Genomic DNA, 22,512 nt, shown 5'->3' on the forward strand with positions numbered 1-22,512 from the left:
ATGCTGGGTAAGAAGTCATAACTAAAGGCATCTTGAAGTTTAGAAGTCTTTGCTATGAGAAGCTATCGGAAAATGCCCAGCAAGTAAGTCAGTTCAAAAGTATGTGGACAAGGGTTGATAACAACTGGTTAAAAATAAAATATTTCCTTAAAACTTAGTCTGCTAGTATATAATAAAAAGAAATACTTGATTGCACAACGCTGATCCTAAACATACATAAATAAAAATAGCACCATGAGATCATGTTCCATGCCATGGCTAGTTTATCCAGGAGAATTAAATTCTTCCTGGCCTGTACTCTGAATAAGTGCAGCCCAGAGGCAAGAAACCCACATGGGAGAAGGAATTAAAGTAAGGGCAATTATTCCAAAAAGTGAGAAAACAGGTAGGGAATTAAAAGTCTACAGTTTGATTTCATTTAGCTACACTCTTAAAAGAACAAATTAAACCTTACTTTCTTGAATTCACATACAGGTAGAAGGAAACATAGCTGTTTTTAGGAAAAGATTCTCTCTCTCTCTCTCTCTCTCTCTCTCTCTCTCTCCTTCTCCCTCTCCCGCTCTCCCTCCCTCCCTCTCTCCCGCTCTCTCTCTCAACATGTCACTCCCAGTTAAATATGGGTTCTTTTCCCCAAAAGACAGCTTCTCACAGAATTTTCCCTGTACTCTAAACTGTAAGAGAAACCACAGTTAAACAATTCATTGTTTATCTTATGAAAGTCAGAGTAATTGGCATTGACCCGTGGCATCTATTGAACTATATTACATTGGTCTGTAATAACCTATAGCTCATAGCTCACATGCAGCCCTAGACAGTTAGTAAGGCAGCCCAACAACATTGTAAACTTTTAACATCATTATTTATATACATTAACTAATTTTATATACATTAACTGAATTATATATATTTACATGCGATTTTACTCAGTGCAGCCCTGGCAAGTCAAAAGATTGGACACTCATGATCTAGACAAATGTTTCCCAGATATCTCCATTAACTTAAAAGTTAAAAATTTAACATATTTTAGCCTGAAACACACACATTATTCTGATACTTATCTCAAGTGAAATATGGTCCAGAAGTAGAGTGAAGTGGCCTGTTTTACTCTGAACAATGAACCCTCTAATCACCTGAAACTCCCTAATTTTCCAAGAATCCATTAAATCCAAACAGAAGATGTTTTACCCTTTTCTTTCCAATCTACCTTACAAGCGTTGTTGCTATGAATAAAATTAGGTGGAAACACTGCTGTATATGATATCTCCAGCTGCTATGCAAGATATAAATCTAATCAATAAAATTTGGTTGTGGGAGGGAGAGAATTTAGATGTGGATGGGACAGCCATAGGGTCTACTCAAAGATGGAGATGTAAAAGTACAACAGTATTTACTGTTGCTTTATAACAACAAAATAAAGGCAAAAGTAATCAAATGAGTGCCTAAATATATTCAAAAGCACATGAGAAGGAAACCAGTCTTTCCCAACCTGTGAGGTCCTCTTGATCCATTGATCCACTACCTAGAAGAGAATTCTCAGACACATACTCTCAAGTACTCAAATTTGCAGTACAAATGCATTCTGTGTCTATGGACATGCTTTCTCATTTATCAAATATTGTACATCAGTGTGAGAGTTATTCTCTGAACTTTTTAAAGGTGTTAATAAGTATTATAAAAGATTCCAATACCCATAGTAAATTTACATGAAATCTAAATGTAGACAAAACAGCAGAACTTCACATCTTCCAAAGAAATCTTCTGTGGATATTATCTGATCATCAAACAGAAGAATAAAAATGTCAGAGATGAGTGGCAGCAAAGAGAAAGGACCATGATGTCCTTGTTGGTTCTGGATGTGATGACCATTACTTGTGTTTTCACTTCTGCACTACAATTTGACAGGTACAGCCTTTTCACATCATTAAAGGATATTGTGGGGGGTTTTTTTGTTTTTGTTTTTGTTTCCACGCCTTGGTATACTGCTCATTGCTTTACTTTCTCTTCTAAAGTGCAAAGGTTTTTCGCGTAAAACCACAAAATGAAAAGGAAGTAAGCGTAATGAAATCCTTGCCAAGCCTTGTACAGGTGAGAAAAATTTGCAACTCAGATGCTTTGTGCCCCATAAGGAATTTTGCAAAATACATGCCTATTCAAAATATATATGAATATTTTATATTTATCAAAGTAGTATGTGTGTGTGTTTTATTTGATTACATATACAGAAACCTGGATATATACATGCAGTACAGATTATTTGCTCAACAGAAGAAAATGAACTGTTTTGAAGGCTTCCAGTTTTTTAATATATAAAGGATTGTTAAAATGGCAGTATATATACACAATTAAAATTAATTAAAGCAGGAATAGCTCCCTAATATACAACATATCACAGGGCAAGGCAAATTTAGACATCTGGAATGTAGTTTTAGAGGTCAAAGAGAAACTAACAACAATTACTAATGTTTAATACAAAGTTTAAATATTTAAACTGTAGTTAATGATTGGGGATTCAAATGGAAGAAAGAATATACTGTTATTTTTTCTTTCTTCACTGTTTTTTATTTCAATATGGGAAAATGGAGGAATGTTACATCTTACTTTTTAAACTTTTTTTGCACGTTTATGTTTGCTTTTTTCTATTTTTTTGTATTTATAAACAAATGGGTAAAGAAAAAAGAAAAAATGACTAGTAAACTCAGTTAAAAACCTGTCCTCTATTCCAAAACCTGTATGAAACTTTACAATATCTTATTATTCTTGCACATTTTTTTCTTTTCTGCAACAAAGATTTCATTCATCATATATTTTGAAATTTCAAACATCTAGATGATTCTGCCCCAGATATTTAAAAGTAAGTTAATTTCTAAAATTAGAGAAACAGGGGAAGACACAGTGGATATTATCATTATCCACTAAATTTTAGATCACATTTTAGTAAAGGGTGACGAAACACCTATTTTCTTAATAAGCATCCATAAACATACTTGTGATGCCTACCTGAAAATTACTGTGTAAGAATGAAGATGCAAGCATTAACAATCGCCCATATGAATATCCTCACTATTTCCTATGGGTTTATTTTCTCTCCTTATACAGTATTTAAGAGAATTAAATTCATGCCAGGATGGCATTAAAAGCCAATTTGAAAGATTCACATTATCTTAAAGTTGTTTTCAAGTTTAGTTGGATTCCTGGTGATTTCATGGATGTGCAGTTTTTTGTTTTTTACAGCAGTACAAACATGCTTTTCCATTGTTGGGATGTTTTTATTTATTTAGAAAAGCTTACATGACTTTAATATTTATTAATCCTAGGCATCTAAGTGGTCCCCCATCCAAATACTAAATAGGCTTGACTCTATTTAACTTCCAAACCCAGGCAATATCGGCCACACAATACCATCTACTGAGACTGTATTTTCATCCACATACAAACACTTTTCTCAGCCTAATATTGGCTTTTATAAATCACAAGGGGAAAACTTAAAAAGCAATTCAGTGTATATAATAAGAAAACGGGTATTTGTCAAGCTTTAGCCCTTTTCATGTTCTTTTCCTAATTCAGTAAATGCAGATTTTATTTCTAGACAAAGAATGCTTTATAAGTAGAATATAAACATGATGAAAAGCCTTGACATTTTCATTTTCTTTTGACTTGCCTTATTGCCTATGTATAATGTGGATTTTTTTAAAAAAAAAAAAAAGCCTTGCTACTCAAGGTCTTTAATATGCAATGTCAAATTAGAACCAAATAAGAACAACCAAAGAGTCCAACTCTATCATTCCAATTGAATTACATTACTAATTACATTATTAACCTAATACCATAAGGATTTCCTCTGCCTTTCCATTACCAAAGGCTGAATCTGTGGCAGAACTTGGCTATACAATGCATTCTCAAAACAAAGCTGCTTTCCAAGAAATACACAAAAGGATAAGACTGTTTGGAAAGTTCTCTTCCTGGCTTAATTTAATAATTAATTGTCATTAGGATTCTGCACTGATTTACAGGGGACTGAGTAAGCTGCAATCTCAAAGCTGCTTATTGTTACAACCATTTTATGGGCCCAAGAAGTCTTTAACAGCACTTATTTTTAGCTTTCTATCATGATAAACATGCAGTAGAATAAAAATAAAACCACAGAAAAGGACAGTCAACAAAACAATCAGATTGTTTCAATTGGGATTCTTTTTTTTTTTTACTACCAGTTCTGTGGGCATGGCTTGGTGGGTGTGGTGGGGAAGGATACTATAAAATCTCCAGTCAGAGATGGCATTTGCTGGTTCTCCAAACTACTCAAAATTTCCGCTTCCAGTTCTTCAGAATTGGTCAGAACCTGCTGAATACCACCTCTGATAACAATCAACATAACAAGACAACAAACAACATAACACTTTGGAACACAATGCTAACACTTAGCCACTGGCTTTCCATGAAATCTGCCATGGACCAAATGGGATCCTCTGGCATTTTAGACACCTAGATTCTTCCCAAACTATTGTTCAGTGGGCCACAACATCTGCCCAACAACTTTAACATTGATTCCCAATGGATAGCCAATATATGAAGACATATAAATGACCCCACAAAAAAAGATGTTAGGCTTCGAACTCCCATGCCAGCAAATAGACAATCCTGAAGAGGATTTGCACCTCACATGTCATTTGCCAGGAATCTCTGTATAAGTGGGGCATAGTATCCTCTCCTCAGTGTGAGTACAGGATCCCATATCAAACTGTAAATCACATGACTGGCTATAAATTAAGGGCATATGCCGGTCCAGTGTTTGATTTTTTTTAAAATATAAACAATGCTGCATTTCAATGGTTAGATTTAACAGACAGATTTAACAGATAATCAGAGTTGGAAGGGACTTTGTAGGTCATCTAGTCCAACCCCCCACCCAAGCGGGAGACCCTACACCATTTCTGACAAATGGCAGTCCAATCTCTTCTTGAAAGTCTCAAGTGATGGCGCTCCCACAACTTCTGAGGGCAAGCTGTTCCATTGGTTGATTGTTCTTGTTATGTTCTGGGCATGGGCGCAAGGAACGGAGACGAGGCAGTGAACGGTGAACTTCAACTCTTTATTAACGATCAGGAACAGAGCAAAAACCTTGGGCAGCAGCAGCTCTTTTATAGAGATGGCTGCTGTCCCATTAACCAATGAATTGCGTTGGAGCGTTTAAACTGTGCCCAATGTGAGACGACCCGCTATTAGCCAATCAGATTGCCCAGAAGAGACCAATCATGATTTGCTATTTATGGGCCAATCAGAAGTGCAGGATTACGAGCCTGCTTTTCTAGTAAGGTTGTCAAGCTTTATTAAATGCATTTACTTAGTTCATGACACCCCTCCCCCCTAGGTTTCATTTGAGGGGTGTGGTGATGTATTCACGTAGATACGCAGGTCGTTTCACCTGCCTGTTCGATTTGCGCTGTTCCACCGGTTTCTGTCTGCAGTCCGGTTCCGGTGGAACGTTTTCTGAGTTGTCTGGCACGAACGGTTCCGTTTCTCCGAGGAAAGACTCGGCGCGGTTATTCCCGTTTTCGCCATTGTTGTCATCTGGGTTTCTTGGGATTGTTTCCGGGTTCCGTGGGCTTGCCTCTATCGTGGTATTTCTCCGCAGCGAGGCAAACCCCCTTCCTGATTCTTCTTCAGTCAGCGTGTTTCTCTCAAGTAGTTGGGTTGGCGGTTGTTTTTCCCTGATTACGTCATCCGTTATTTCGTTTTCGGCCCCCTCGATATCCCCTCCCTCCCCAGTTTGAGAATCAGGGGAGTCGCGGGAAATGGGTTGCAATCTGGATCGAAGCTGATGTATATGGCGTTTCCATACTTTCCCGTCCGTGGTTTGTAGGCGGTAAGATCTGGGGCCGGTGAGTTGGGTTATGGTTGCTGGGACCCACAACGGTTCGCCAGAAAAGTTTTTAGCAAACACCAAGTCACCTACCTTGAATTCGCGGCACTTTCCGCTAGATCCGAAAGGTTTCTCTGGCGAGTAGGAAGGGTGTAGACGGTCGAGGTGGGATCGAAGTCTCCATCCCATCAACAGTTCGGCTGGAGTCTTATTCGTGACGGTGTGTGGGGTGATGTGTTGGAGTAGAAGTATTCTGTTCAGCTTGTTGTCAATATCCCCCTGCTCCATCTTGTGTAGAGTCTTTTTGACGAATTGGACCATTCGCTCAGCCCTTCTGTTGGCTGCAGGGTGCGCCGGCAAAGTTAGTGCATGGCGGATGCCCCAGTCCGCTAGGTACTGTTCAAATGCCAGGGCAGTGAACTGGGGCCCGTTATCAGAAACTAGAACGTCTGGTAACCCATGCGTTGAGAATAGTTTATTTAGTTTGTTAATGACAGAGTCGTTTGTAGTAGTTTTCATTTTGTGGATTTCGAGCCAGTTGGAATAGGCATCCACTGTTAGGAGAAAAGTGTGACCTTTGGTGGGTCCCGCAAAATCAATGTGGATGCGGGACCACAGACCCCGAGGGGTTTCCCACTCGGTTGGCATTGCTCTTGGTGGGGTACTGCTGACTTCTTGGCACTTTCGACAGGTAGTTACCCAGGCTTCGATCTGCTTATCGATGCCCGGCCACCACGCGTAGCTTCGTGCGAGCGCCTTCATGCGCACGATGCCTCGATGTCCTTCGTGCAATACTTTTAAAACTGCCTGTTGTAGCCTCTCTGGGACAACAACTCTGTCTCCCCATAGAATGCAGCCTTTCTGAGAAAACAGTTCAGTCTGCCGGTTTTTGAACGGTGCGAAGTTGTCATGGGGTTCATCGACTGGCCACCCCCGTTCAACCCAGCTGAGAACTCATGCCAGAACAGGATCCCGTTTCGTCTCGATGGTGATGTCTCTTGCTGTTAGCGGCAGCGAGTGCAGCGTTTCAATTTGGAGCATCATGAGGGTTGGAGCTGGGTCGTCGACGGCTTCCGGAATTGGGGAACGGCTTAAAGCGTCAGCGTGGGGAATGGCTTTCCCCGGGCAATGTTGCAGTAGATAATTGTATGCAGCCAGGAAATCTGACCAGCGAGTCATTCTTGGCGACAATATATAGGGGGTTGGCTTGTCTCCCGCTATAATACCGAGCAATGGCTTGTGATCTGTAATTATAGTAAATGCTCGTCCATACACATATTCGTGAAAACGCTTTACAGCCGATACCACAGCAAGAGCCTCTTTATCGAGTTGGCTATAGTTCCTTTCAGCCCTTGATAATGTCCTTGAAAAAAACGCAATAGGTGCCTCATTTCCGTTTGGTAACACATGACTCAAAATGGTTCCTACTCCAAACGGTGATGCGTCGCATGTAATGGTTAAAGGCAAAGTCTCGTTATACTGCATTAACACAGCGTCGGAGGTCAATAAGTCTTTCACTTGTCGGAATGCGTGTTCCTCTCGGTGTCCACAGACCCAGGCAGCTCTTTTGTCGAGAAGTCTATGTAGGGGCTCAGCTACGGTCGCCTTCTGGGGCAAGAAGATGTTGTAAAAGTTAATAAGTCCCAGGAAGGCTTGGAGGTCCGTCTTATTCTTAGGTCTTGGGGCATTTTTGATTGCTTTTAGCTTGTTATCCATGGGGTGGATTCCTTGTCTATCGAGAAGGTATCCAAGGAATTCTACTCTCTCGGTACACAGTTGACATTTATTTTTTTTAACCTTCAGGCCGGCATCTTTGAATTTTTGGAGAACCATTCTGAGACGCTTTTCTAATACTTCTTTGTTAGGGGCAGCAATCAAAACATCATCAAAATACGGCACGACCCCTTTGATGCCTTGTAAGAGTCTCTCCATCAGACTTTGGAAAATCCCCGGGGCTACGCTCACTCCGAATTGGAGTCTATTGCACTTAAAGGCACCCCTGTGCGTTACAATAGTTTGTGCTTCCGCGGTTTTCGCATCTACAGCTAAATCCAGTTTTGCAAATATTTTCCCACCGCCCAGGGAGTGGAGAAGGTGTTGAACCACCGGCACCGGGTAAGCGCTCTGTTGAAGTGCGTGGTTCAGGGTGGCCCGGTAATCCCCACAAATTCTTAACGATCCATCCGGTTTGATGGGTGTTACTATTGGGGTTTCCCAACGGGCGTGGTCAATAGGTTCTAAAACACCCATGGCTATTAATTTATCGAGCTGCTCGTCGATCTTTGGCTTGAGTGCGAAAGGCACCCGACGAGGCTTAAGGCGAATGGGGGCTACTTCAGGGTTAAGGTTAAACGATATCGGGGTCCCCGTGTACTTGCCTAGCTTCTCTGTAAAAACGTCCTCGAATTCCTGGACGAGGGCCTCCTCCCAGTCATCACTTCCGGCTTGGTGAATGCCAGCTACTTCAATCCCGAGTGGGGCGAACCATTGAAGGCCTAATAAGCTAGGTCGGTCACGATCGACGACGGTCAGCGGTAGTGATGCGGTACGATTTTTGAATGATACTTGGACTTGGCTGATACCGACGACTGGGATTCTGTTTCCCTAGTAATCTTTGAGTATAATTTTTTGGGCGCTGAGGTTCTGACGACGGATGGCAGGGATTAGCTGTTTGAGGGTCTTCCAGGAAACCATCGAGAGAGATGACCCTGAGTCGACTTCCATTACGCAAGGTTGGTTCTCGATAGTGACCCTCACTCGGATTTTTCTTGCATCTAAGGATGAAGCGTGGCCGATGGTAATGGTTTGGTGTGCCTCTTCTCATCTCGTTGAAGTGGCAGGTGCTTTATTTCTGTAGGAGTGGTTGTTCCATTGGTGGTTCAGGCGATCCCGACTCACAGGAAGATTTCCTGTGGTCTGGCGGTAGTTATTCTCCCTCCTAATCGGACTGGATCCTCGCTTGCTTCTACAGACCTTTGCGATGTGGCCTCTCTTTCCACAGGAATGGCAGAGCGCGTCAAGGAATTTGCAATCTGATCGCAGGTGGTTTGCCCCGCAACCAGCGCATTGGTCGTTTAGAATCAAAAATGCCTTTATGGCACATAATCAATCCATTGATCAGAAATAGATTAACCTTTCTGTCTTCACAAACCATTTCAGCTATGACTAGTCATTATATATAAACTTGTTTTAGTCTTCACATCTTTCCATATCAGGTAAAATCTTACCTTTAACAAATGAATAATTTTCCCAAATTCAGCATCAGCTTATACCAATCAACAATTAATATTTCAGAATCTTTGCACAAAACTGAACTTAGTTCTCCTCTCAGAAATAGAACAGAAGAGAAATAAATTTCCCAAGAAGTCGAACAACAGCAGGTTTTGGGGATATAATTTTCATTTCCATTCAATCACAACTCTTTTTGCATTTCTTTCTGTACAGGTTGATTTTTGGTATCCAGATTCAGCACTGCATATAGTCAAACAGATGGAAGTAGATTTCCATGTCAGTGCTGCACAGAGTAATACTGTTGAGAGACTCTTGAAACAGAATGGAATATCTTATCAGTAAGTTAACTTCTCTATTTTTCAGGTCTGTGACTATGCATTTTTGAAATTGTGTAGAGATTGCACACACCCGGGATATGTCTGTGTGATGTATTTATGAATAGTGTGTTTCAATTAATTTATTCTCTTATTAGAAAATAGTGCTCTTGGATAGAAATAATAAGTTGCTCTTCTTCACTGTGGCATCCTTGCTGAAAAAAGGGAGGAATTCTTCTGTATTGTGCAAAAAAGTTCATTTCCAGATAGAGTATGGCTGCAGGACCAACATGCAAAATTCCCGGTGAAGTCAACATGAAATATATATGAAAAGAAATTTAAAAATTACCTGGCCTGCTCTAACAAATACAAATGATTCAAATACCACTGAAAACAATGAAACAGGTTTGTCACATCTAAGCCTATTGTCAATTTGAGGATCAGATTTAAGTTGGATGGGCCCCATGATTTCAAAGTTGTACAAAATCTGCATGCAGTATGCATTGAATAATTAATGTACGTTCAAATAAATATACAATGAATCAGTCTGAAATAAATCAAAGTCTGTAGATGACATTTTTGTTAGTGTGGACTTGCTATTCTTCATTGTTTTCTTTATTGTTTTAACTTGATGTAAGCTGCTCAAAGTCATTTTGGAGTCAAGTGGCTTCTAAAATGCAGAAATAAAATGAGCTCAGGCAGAGTATATTTTTCTGATTTTTTTATCATGTAGAATAATATTTGACAACCTACAAGAAGACATTGAAAAGCAGCTTGATGGTGACAAGAATGATGGATACAGCTATGAAAAGTATAATGAATGGGACAAGGTACAGAATTTATGTGACATTCTACAAAGGAAGCATTCTTCAGCAGAAACAATCCCAATTTATCAGAGACACTGGGAAGCAGGTGTGGTGACACAACAGCTTAATGACATTGAATTTGTCAACCAGAGATAGTTGGCACTCCAGCAGTTTGACCCACGATAACACATGACGGAGTAAGTTCTTGACATTTGCCCCTAGCTCCTGCCCATCTAGCAGTTCAAAAATATGTAAAAATGCAAGTAGATAAATAGGTACCACTTCAATGGGAAAATCTAGCAGTGTTCCATGCAGGTGCCGAAGCTGCCTAGATTCTTCCAACGTTGGCGGAAGAAAACACCTGACATGACTTGACATCCCTCAAATGCTGTAGCCAGCTGGTACAAAGCTAGTTCACCCCCTGTGACATACTGTGGATAGCATGCAAGCATGAACAAAATGAACTAGCAATATTTGTCTGCCAGTACTATTCTGTGATAAAAAGCATCGTAGAATTCCCTTGATATGTACACCATATACTAAAAAGAGAGAGAGAGATTGAACCATTTGTACTTGTTTGTCACTTGGATGTACATGCATCCTCTGAAGCATGAAGAATGCAGTTGGTGGCTAACGCTGGGCCTAGTTTAGACTATTACCTAAGGATTCTATCAAAAATGAATGCAAAAAATTTTCACACAGGATTTGACATGTATCTTTTTAGTACTTGGCACCTTTCGTGCAAGGATTGAGCTATAGTCACAATTATGTGAATTGTAGAAATCATCCTCTATTATTATCCCATTGCCCATTTTTCTTCAAAGATTTGTCAACATTTTTACAGATTCTATTCTTCTATTGCATTTACCAGAACCTTCATTTACAAACTTGGCAACTTTAATATGTAAGGACTTAAACTCCCAGAATTCCCCAGCCAGCACATTGTCCAACTTTTAAAAAATCATTTAATTTCACAGGCAGCAGGTCATTTCATCAGGTGTTTTTTCAGAATCCTTTTTTTTTTAACTCAGATTTCTGATTGGACTGCCAGAATTGCAAAAAGCAACTCAACATTGGTTTCCCGTATTCAGATTGGAAAGACATTTGAAAATCGACCCATCTTCCTTCTTCAGGTATTAAAATCTTTTCAGGAAAATAAGCAAACAACAGATGAAATTGTGTTGAAAAACTCACCCTCCCAAGTTCACCACCCGTATCTGGCGAGGATTCAAACAATTATTTGATCAGTTCTATAGCTAGCAGATTACAGTGACTCACTGGTCTCAGAAGAACCAACAACAAAAGCCTCAAAGTTACATTGATCTTTTATACATGTTGATCAAGTGTTTCAGCCATGCATCTACATTAACAGAAGATCCCAAATGCAGGAAGAATTTCTTTACATCTAATGAGAAATAATAGCCAGAAAAAGACAAAGAAAAAATAGCCAGAAAGGAGGAAGTGGGTATCCTTTCATGGTGTGAAAACATTACAGATACATTTTCTGAAAACTTACATAGAATCTTTGATATAACTTGCACCAAAGCTTTAATTGTTGTATGAGAGATAACAAAATGTCCTCTAAAGACATTGAATCTATTGCCTCCTCTGAATGTGTTAATTTCATAATCAATTCATCATCAATAGGCACAAATTAACACACTAAATTCTACTCTTCAAGGTACTGCAAGAGAAATACAGCAAAATATATGTATTTAGTAATACATGTATATTAGTAAGCATAATTGATTCAATCTGAGTTCTTCTTCCAACTCTCCACTAGATGAAGTTATGTATCATGCTAAGCTAACATGCAATTTATTTAGTTTTATTTTAGTATTCCGTTAGTCCAGCCATCTGATTAACAAATCATGGCTGGTTTATGGTCAAGAACACAAGAATATTACTTTTTTTCTGAACGGAGGACCAATAAAGTACTCCATACCTCATTATATTTTACATAGCAGGTGGGGTCAGAATGAATAGTGGGTATTGTTAAGACAAATATTATATTTGCTTTCATTTTATTTGCAACACATAAAATTGAAATTAGTTAAGTATATATAATACAGTTGTTTCCACGTATATAAGAACATTCTGCTTCCATCACATTGAACATTACAAGTGAACAGTGACTTCTGCAGATGTTTCAAGAGCACTGCTGCCCTGAGGCTTAAGGTTATGCATATTTGGGTTATTGTGTCATTTTGCTTAATATAATAAGCATGACATGACAACCCAACAATAAAGTCATCTTGCTCTTTCAATGAGACAACAGTGAAAAATTACTTGCATGTACGTTTCTTCATACAAGAATTAGAATGAGACTCTTAGAAACTTTTTTTTTATTAGCAAATCTATTTAAAAGTAAAGGTTGCTGAAACAGAATGGATACTGATCCAGAATGGAACAGTAAGGAATAGTATTGTATTGAAGTGTACTTTCTTAAAAACCGTTTTGTTTTTTTTAAAAAAAATGTTTTCAAGGCAGATTGGAAAGAAAAGTGGAGAAGGAAATGCCATCTTCATGGATTGTGGTGTTCACGCACGAGAGTGGATTTCTCCTGCCTTTTGTCAGTGGTTTGTGAAAGAGGTTAATTAAAAAGGGTTTTTTGTCTCAAATTTATTAAGAGTAACCTTCTCCTAACTGTGCTCAAATATGTTGAAACAACTTCTAGCATCTCTAGAAGTTCTTACTCATTCACAATTTTAGTTGGTTGGTTGGTTGGTTGGTTAGTTATATCCTACCTTTATTATTTTTACCATAACTCAAAGCAGCAAACATACTTAACACTTTTTCTTCCTCCTATTGGTGGTATTCTACTGGTTCAGCCCAGTTCTGCCGAGCCAATAGTGGTGATGAGCAGCGGAGACCGAACCAGTTTTCTCTGCTAGTCTGCTGTTGGGCCTACCCACCCGGGCTCCCATACTCACTTTTATTCTCTGAATTTGAAGCGCAGCTGCTTTGCGTGGCACAGAAGAGTGCCACACAGTAGCTGCTAAAGTGACCAGGCTTGCAGGAGGTGAGTTAGAACACCTCTGCACCTGTGCAAAGTATGCATTTGGTGTGTGTACGCATGCAAAGTGTGTGCATGCGCACAAAGTGCGCCCACCAAGCCACGCCCACTGAACCAGTGATAAAAGTATTTGAATCCCACCACTGACCTTTGTGAAGTAGTTGGGCTGAGAGAGAGTAGCTGGCGCAAGGTCACCCAGCTGGCTTTCATGGCTAAAGTGGGATTTAAATCTCTTGCTTTCTTGCCTGGTGCTTTAATCACTAGATCAAACTGGCTTTGATCTTTGATCTTTTGATCTTTGCATGTTCTATAACTCACAAGATCAAAGCCCTTGTATCCCACTAAACAAACAGAAATGTGAAGCACGTTTCTGTATTCTTAAAAAAGTCCTTCATGATTAATATAGAAAATAGATTCTATGTGATGAAGAAAATCTGCAATTCTAGGTACACTTTATTTATAAGACCAACTGAGTCTAAATTTTGAGTTATATAGGATCACAGAGAAATGTATTTATTTATTTCTAAAACAGTTGTGTTTTCTAAATTATCAGGCCATCAGCACCTATGGAAAAGACAGGGACATGACGCACATACTTGATAACATGAATTTCTACATCGTTCCTATAGTTAATATAGATGGCTATGTCTGGAGCTGGACTCAGGTATTGTTCATACTTTTTAACAGTATAATCTCTTCTAGCACCTAAGACATTCCTATGCTCCTTGAACGAAGCACACCAATACCATCAGTTAAAGATCAACTTTTATTTTAAGATTTATTTTGAAAAAGCATATATCAGAAGTCCTCTCTCTTGCCTGCTATTTCCAAAGCTAATAATCTATAATTTCACAAAGATATTTTTTAGGAGGGAAGGGTGGTTAGATTTTAAATACTTCTGGCACATTTTTAATGCACCTAGATCAATAGATGGCCAGCTTTGTGTCATATATGAGGGGAAGCGGATCCATGACCCCAGAGCTTCATAGGATCCTCATCCCTATTTTATAATTTTGAAGACCACTTTAACTATGAAATGAGAATTTTCTGCCATTGTGAAGTAAACATCCTTTGATGATATTTCAGTTCTGAATACAATAGAAATTTTGCATACTAAAGATATATTCAGTGTATTTATTTGGTAAGAAGTAGAACAGCCCATTGAAATGAATTGGAATATAACTAATCAAAAGCATTCATTTCTGTAAACTACTCTGAGTCTATAGCCAATCCAACTGCATGATCATCTTACATTTGCTGATAAGACTAGAAATGAAGACAACAAAACAAAATTAATAGAAAGCAGAAATGATTACAAATATCTCTACTGCAAGGTACAGATAAGCATAACAAAAGATATGTATAATGTTATAATAGATCAAAATTATCATTATTAACAATATAATAATATCTATCTATCTATTTCATAAAACTGTAACATAACTCCAAGCCACCAGATTCAGCTTAGTTCAATATCTTTTTTAAATAATATATATTTGCTTCAGGTCTAATTAATTCAACCAACTTCTAGCCCAAATCAAAGAGACTGTGGAGAAAAAGAAAAAATATATGTAGCAACATGAGCAGTTATGAGTGTTCCTAAAAGAACATATATCTGCTCCTTAAGCTGCATTGATTGCTGGTTTGCTTTTCAAGATGCTGGTTTTGACTTTTAAAGCCCTATAAGGCATGGGGCCAAGTTATCTAAAGGATCACCTACTTCTTTCCAGTTATTTCTATCTCTACCCATTCCATCAGGAGAGGCATGTTGCAGATTCCATCCATTAAGGGGTTAACTGGAGATGAGCCTTTTCTATTGTTGTGCCTGCTCTCTAGAACATTATTGCGCCTGAAGCAATAGTGGGATTCAAACAATTTTACTACCAGTTCTGTGGGCGTGGCTTGGTGGGCGTGGCTTGGAGTATACTGTAAAATCTCCAGTCAGATGTGGTATTTGCCGGTTCTCTGAACTACTCAAAATTTCCACTACCGATTCTCCAGAACTGGTCAGAACCTGCTGAAAACCACCTCTGGCCTGAAGTGAGATCAGCCCCAATCCTTATGGCCTTCTGCAAAGCCCTCAAAACATGGCTTTTTTGTCAGGCTCGGAGATCCCGTGTCAGCAGAAAACATGTTTGCATCATGTATGATATCTTAAAATTAATCCTTCACAAACTTGTTTTCCTTATGTTTGTAATTTAACTGTTTTAGCTGGTTTTTACATTTGATTTTAGTGGTTTTCAAATCAAATCAAATCCAAACCTTTATTGTCAATGCACAAAATGTGTACAATGAAATTGAATATTTTGCTACATGCCGCCTGCACACACACACACACACACACACACACACACACACACTTTTATAGGACTCTAAAAAGGAAGTCTGAAGGTTGGAATTAAGGAGGCTGTTGCTTGGGTCTTGGTCTCTTTAACATCCTGGCACTAACGAGAAAAGACTGCAAAGAATTTACAGGGGAACAAATCTAAATGCAGTTAGACTTCACTGAATGTGGTTACAGTTACCAAGCCACAGAATGTTTCTATCAGTATAATATTACTAGTGAAGCAGGGGATGGGTGCTTATTAAGACCAATGACTTGCTAAATGGCTATGTGCGGATAAACCATGATTGAGAAAACTAATGAATTAGTTTTACTGCTATAACTGAAACATATCTAACCATTTTAGAGACCTATTTTATAAGATTAGACCCTACTAAGGGAAGAAGCAGACTGATTTAAGGCCGCCAAGGACTGCATCAAAAAGCAATTAATTCATAATATTTTTGTAATACATAGATGATTTATAAAGTGATTGAGAAAAGAATACTATGCGGAATCTGACATAAAATATATGTATATCTTATATTTAGTAGATAGAAAAATATTGTTATTAATGTAGAATAAAGGTGGTAAGCTCAAATTGACAACTAAAGGGGACAATTTTTAGAATTAATAGAACAAGGATTGATAAAATGGCAAATGTGACAGATAAAAGTAATATGTGCAATAAATATAGAAATGATAAGAATCTTAGATAATATTGTAAAGTAAGATATGAGAATATCACAAGAAAAATGAAATAAGTTAAGATAAGAATCAAAATTGGATAAAATAAGTTTAACCAATGTAATATTAATAAGTAATAATGTGATATGAAACTGAACAAGAAAGATGAAAATGTAACTATGGTCATGTTTGTGCTGAAATGTAAAAACCTGGAACCTGGAACCTGCTTGCCAAAAGAGAGGTTTTTAAAAAAAAAAAAAATGAAAGAAGGAATTGAATAATGAAACTATCTTGTATACTTAAATAATATAGTGATTGGCATAAGAAGAATGTATTGGAATATTGAATCATTAAGTAATAAAAGATTATAATTTAATACAAATATGTGTATTAAAATTAGAGATTTGATTAATGTTATTATTTTTGTTTGCACCAGAATGTATGATACTTAGGTGCCACACTGTTTATGTATTGATGTGTATACGTAGAATAAAATAAAAAAATTGGGGGGGAAAAGAAGCAATTAATTCAGAAGGACAAAAATAAGGCATTCTTGGATATAAAGCTTCCAATATTTTTCTAATGTAGTAGGAAATCTGTTATTCTATATGCCTAGTTCTGGGTTTGAAATACTGTACATTTTAATCTAGTCAAGCCGTGTCTTGAAATTTCTACCAGGCTAAGGTCAAAAGTCAAGATAAGCTGTGAAGTGTTAGAGATCAGTCTAATCAGGGAAACTTCACAAGACCAAAGCTTAGATGGGCATTTTTCTATTTATAAGGGCTTCATTAGGTACATTTGTCTAATGGATCTGAGGATGCCTCTCTTCTTCTCTGCATTCTTTTCCAGAACACTTGAACAATCTTTTTTATCTGAACTGCATAGCAAAGAATTATAGCTAAACAAGGCTAGCAAAGCAAAGCTCACTGAACGCACTGTCCTGCTTTCCATTGCACTGTCTTCCTGCAGACAATTAATGCATTCCACTTTCTATTAGCATAAACAAAGAGAAAACATACAGAAATATATACGGCTCAGATTAAGTCCCTAAATTATTTTTGTCCAGCAGAATCGTTTTTGGAGAAAGAATCGTTCTAATACATTTCAGAATAACTGCACTGGTGTTGACATCAATAGGAACTTTGATGTTGCATGGAATAGTAAGTAGCCTTTGTAAATTATGTATATCTACATGTTATTTTCAAATGACTAATCCAGATGGTGTTTTAGTAAAATTACCTAGATTACCACTAGACCTTTAGAGTAAATCAAAAAGAGTTGAATTGAAAATAGCATTTTTAATGAACCTAAGAACTAAGATTGAGTAAACATTTCATTTTTATACCAAAGCACCATACATCACATCAGTGTTGATACTCATTTCTTGACTACTGTGGGAAGTACAAAACTCTGGACTTTTATTCTTCCATTTTAGTTTATTTATCTAAAGGAGGTAAGGTAGCATTGTACACTTCCCAGAATCCTATTGCAATTTGTCACCAAAACTTAGTGATGTAACTTACCATTAAAACTGTAATGTTCATGCTTCCAATTAAAAGGGAATGAATCCTTTCCTTCTTCATTTTTTTCATGCTTTTATCATATGTGTTTAAGTGTGTTTTAAATCTTTTCTGGGTGATCAAGATAGTATTTTATTTTATACTATACAAGCTCTTTCTCTGGATGTAGACTGCAATTTCTAAAAAGTATTTCACTGATATACTGTAGGTTAAATGCTTTGTTAAAAAGAATTGTTTCATATTGAAATATTAGTGTACATAATGACTGAGCACTATAAAAATCCAGTTAGCCTTGGGAAGTGACTTTTTTCAAATTATTATTCAAGTTATATCTTATTGCTATAAAGTATTTATCTGTGTGACATGTATGTCTACATGATGCCCAGTTTAGTCTAGGGTAAAAACACCAGTAAGCAGTGAGTGGTTTAGGCATGAAAACCAATTGAGTGACTTTGGGCCAATCAGTCTCTCTCATCTAATGAAATGAGGTTCAGGCAGCAAGCCAATCAGTCAATTCTTGTTGCAATCTATGGGTCAACACTCTATTGGTCCAATGATAAATGGAGCCTGCAATTGTGGGATAATGCTAGGAAGAAGGAAAAAAAGAGGTAAGCTTCTATCTATTAGATATGTAATAATATATGGAAATTGTACCCTATTAAATATTCTAATACAATCATTGCCAAGTGTTATATTTTTGCATAATTGTTAAACTATCTCTAGAGCATATTCCTATGGCCATTTACTAGGAGTAATCCCTCCTGAATACATTGGGACATACTTTTGAATAAGCTTGCAAAAATAACCTGTGCAGGCAAATCTATCAGTTATTTGAACATGTTTAACTGGTTTATTTCTATCAATCAAATTAACATGCTAAGTGATGTTGCCATCAGCGTAGATCAGTGGAAGATGTTCTGATTCAAACCAAAGAAATAAACCTTTATCAGTAATGTCTATGCTAGCCAGGATCAACTTAACTGTATAATAAAATGAAACTGTTCTTTCCACCAACAGCTGCTGATTCTTCCAAAAATCCCTGTGAAGAAACATATTGTGGATCTGCACCAGAATCTGAACCAGAAACTAAAGCAGTTGCTTCATTCATCCGCAGCCATCTTCCTTCAATCAAGGGCTACCTCACCATGCATTCCTACTCTCAGATGATATTGTTCCCTTTTGGTTATACCTATGAGAAGACAGCAAATTATAATGAATTGGTATGAAGGCATTACAATTATCCCATTTCCCAACATTTATAATTTGACTGTCTGCTTTGTGCTCAACCAACACAATTCTTTACTAATCTTCAGATGGAATCCCATCTCATGTATCTATTAAAGAAATTCATATCCAGAAATCCTAGGACTTCATGTGGCTTGTCATCCCCACCCAATTAATACCAGATTGTTAAATTTAATGTGATGAAAGAGGAGTATTTTAAATAAGTGGCAATAGATTATATGAACATAATTTTAATTACCTATCAATAAATTAGATCAAGTATGATTTTTGCCCTGCCCCCCATTTACTTCTTTGTCTTAGGAATTTAATCCCCCAAATCCTACTCAAAAACCAAAAACATCAGAATTTTTAATCACATACGGCACTTTTTGACCTGCTAAATATATAAGGTCCAGAATGTACAAGCATGATGAAATCTGCATTTCTCAGAATTTTGATATAATTAAAATGTTACAAAAATGGCACAATAGGAACATTAGAACTACACACTACTAGAACAAGCTAAAATTAGAACAATTCATATGAATATTCATGTGAATTTTTTTTTTTGCTGAATTCATAACCAATGGAAATGAAAAAATGAGGTCAATAAGATGAAAAATTCAATGAAGCACAATTGAGGTAAGCAAAATCATCCAGGTGTTATAGATTCTGTGGCTCAAAAAAGTGTATAGGAAGCTTATTTTTAAGATCTTTGTATTTTGCTCCAATTGATGCTGGTTTCTTCTTTGTTTGATACTAGAATGAACTTGCAAAAAGAGCTGTCAAAGCTATAGCCAGCCTTTATGGTAAAGTGTATAAGTATGGAACATCCGCATCTACTATCTGTACGTATTTTACACATTGTTAAAAGACATATAAGTCATGCTGGAGAGTGATAGGGCTTTCTTCCTCTGGGTAGAAGAAAAAAAAGTTGCATGGAGATGTAGCACTTGTGGAAAATTCAGGTAGTCCTAATGATCATTAGTTCAGCAATCATTTAAAGTTACAATAGTGCAGGGATCTTATGGCCAGTCCCTGAAGTTGCTGCCATTGCAGCATCGTTACAATCAGAGATTGCCCTTTGCAAGCTTCCAAAAAGCAAAATGAATGGAGAAGAAGGCAAGTAGTTGCAAATTGCAGTAAGTTGCAGTCATCTGACATTGTGCTTGATGACAGCGTACAATTCACTTAATACCCCCAACCAGAACTGCCATCTTAAGTTGGTATGGTCACATGATTTTTCTCTTTACAACCTTAGCATTGGAGTTACCAGTCTCAGTTACTGTCATTTACTGAGGAATAATTGTACCATCTACAATACAGAAGATATTTTTTTCAAAGAGCTGTTGGAATTATGTTCTCATAAACCCAATGCTAATCTCTTGTAACCCAATCTCTTGTAACTACATGTAAATGAAGCCACCAAAAGAGTGACAAATAAGAAGACCCAAAGGTTTAGGTATCCTGAAAAAAGCTCATCTTTGTGGGGGCACTATATAGGGAATGGAGAGAGAGAAAAACAAATCAATACGGCTAAAACAGATGTGGGTCAAAATGGAGATAGCCAGTGAGTACATAAAAGTCCATGAGTGTAAATGGATGATATTGCTAAGAGATTAATAACAGATCAATCCCACATTACTGATTTCAGGAATGTGTTTATGTGTTTCTCTCCTTTTAGAAAAGAAGCAGGCAACTGAGCCATAGCAATAGACTAGTAATTAGACTTATATACTGCTTCATGGTGCTTTACAACAGTCTCTAAATGGTTTTCAGAGTCAGCATATTGCCCCCAACAATCTGGGTCCTCATTTGACCGACTTTGGAAAGATGGAAGGCTGAGTCAACCTTGAGCTGATCATAATCGAACTACTGCCAGTCGCCAGAATTAGTCTGCAATAACCACATTCTAACCACTGCACCAACACAGCTCCATAGAATTCCTATAGCATTCTACATAAACTGTTTTTCTATCTACGTCTATTTTTATTACTGGCAGCAGGTTTCCCAGTTCTGAGAGGGCTTTCATAACTTACGATTCCTGATCCTATTTTTAAAATGGAAGTAACTGATTCTAAACATTTGATTTACCTCAAGGCCTCCACAAGTGAACAACAATCTTCTCTTAAAATTATACAAACACCAGTATCTTACCTTCACATTAATCATTTTGTTTTTGTTTTTTCTCTTTTTTTCCCTGCTATGTTTCCTATCATTCCATTTGTTGTGTCTTGTTTTGCAGATCTTTCCTCTGGTTGTTCCGATGACTGGGTATTCAACCAGGGAATCAAATATTCCTTCACCTTTGAGCTTCGTGATAAAGGCAAATATGGATTCCTTCTCCCTGAATCCCAGATCAAGCCAACTTGCCAGGAGATCATGCTAGCAGTCAAGTTAATCACCAGTTACATCCTCAACAAGACGTTATAATTTGGCTTTTGGATGCATTATAGATGTTTGGACAGTAATAAATCATCATTTATTACATGAGAAATATTTGTTTTGACTTTGAAAGCTCTTTTGGGATCCATGGCCCCAAGTCAATCCAAAACAAGGCATTTCGGCTTTTTCCGTTTCAAGCATAAAATATAATTTCACAAATATTTTTTCCTGCAAACTTGATTCTAGTTATGAGACAGCAGATGGACATTCCCGAAAAGGGAGGTCTTTATATTTACCTTTGATATATGTACAAATTCTGAATTAAGGGAAATGTATGATTTCGGTTATTGAAAGATGTACCAGTTAAGTCACAGGCCTGTCAAATGGCAGCCCGTGGGCTGGATGCATTACTTGCAGGCCATGCCCACTAAGGCAAAAATACATGACGATATGTCATGTGACATAATCGAGTTTGACACCCATGAGTTAAGATACTTGAATTAAATGAGCTATGGTATATATTTCCTTAAAATTAAATAGAAACATAAGGATTTTGTCTTGTTTTTATTATTGTTTTGAATGAAAATAAAATGGAACACCTAGTCCAGTGGTGGTATTCAACTGGTTCTGCCCGGTTCTGGAGAGACGCTGGAGCGATGAGCAGTGGAGACCAAACCGGTTCTCTCCACTGCTCTAATGGCTCTGCTGTTGGGCCCACCCACCCACCCAGGCTCGCACACTCACCTTTATCTGCTGAATTTGAAGCACAGCTGCTTTGCGTGGCACAGAGTAGCGCTACGCAGCAGCTGCTGAAGCAACTGGGATCGTGCAGGCTTGCAGGAGGCAAGTTAGAACGCCTCTGTGCCTGCGCAAAGTGTGCATTTGGTGCACGCATGTGCATGCAAAGCGTGTGCACGTGCGCAAAGCGCACCCACCAAGCCACACCCACCTAACAAGTGGCAACAATATTTGAATCCCACCACTGACCCAGTCCCTCATTAGAAATCAAAATGAAGGGAGGCTTATATTCTATACGATGCACACAATCAAATAATATTTTGGCATCTTGTGCATCCTTTAGATTAAGTGGATATTAAGTGGAAGAAGGCAGGATTGGACCATGTTGTACTAGATCAGATGTACAGTAAT

General features: G+C 37.8%; 1 protein-coding gene and 1 long non-coding RNA gene across 2 annotated transcripts in view; one reads left to right on the forward strand and one right to left on the reverse strand.

Annotated features, from left to right (window-relative positions):
- The window catches only part of LOC148130949 (uncharacterized), a 95,690-nt gene that overhangs the window by 34,767 nt on the left and 38,411 nt on the right, over positions 1-22,512 (reverse strand). The gene's annotated exons all lie outside the window — the stretch shown is intronic.
- Positions 1,832-21,411, forward strand: LOC113410296 (carboxypeptidase B-like). The gene is made up of 11 exons (XM_026664803.1): positions 1,832-1,902; positions 2,010-2,085; positions 9,302-9,426; positions 10,136-10,232; positions 11,240-11,341; positions 12,699-12,800; positions 13,778-13,888; positions 17,304-17,394; positions 18,772-18,974; positions 19,742-19,826; positions 21,224-21,411. Exons 1-11 carry the CDS (start codon positions 1,832-1,834, stop codon positions 21,409-21,411), a joined length of 1,251 nt encoding a protein of 416 aa, XP_026520588.1.

Source organism: Notechis scutatus, chromosome 4 (assembly GCF_049901735.1).
Source record: "Notechis scutatus isolate UNSWTSFEM ecotype Mainland chromosome 4, rNotScu1.2, whole genome shotgun sequence".
NCBI lineage: Eukaryota > Metazoa > Chordata > Lepidosauria > Squamata > Elapidae > Notechis > Notechis scutatus.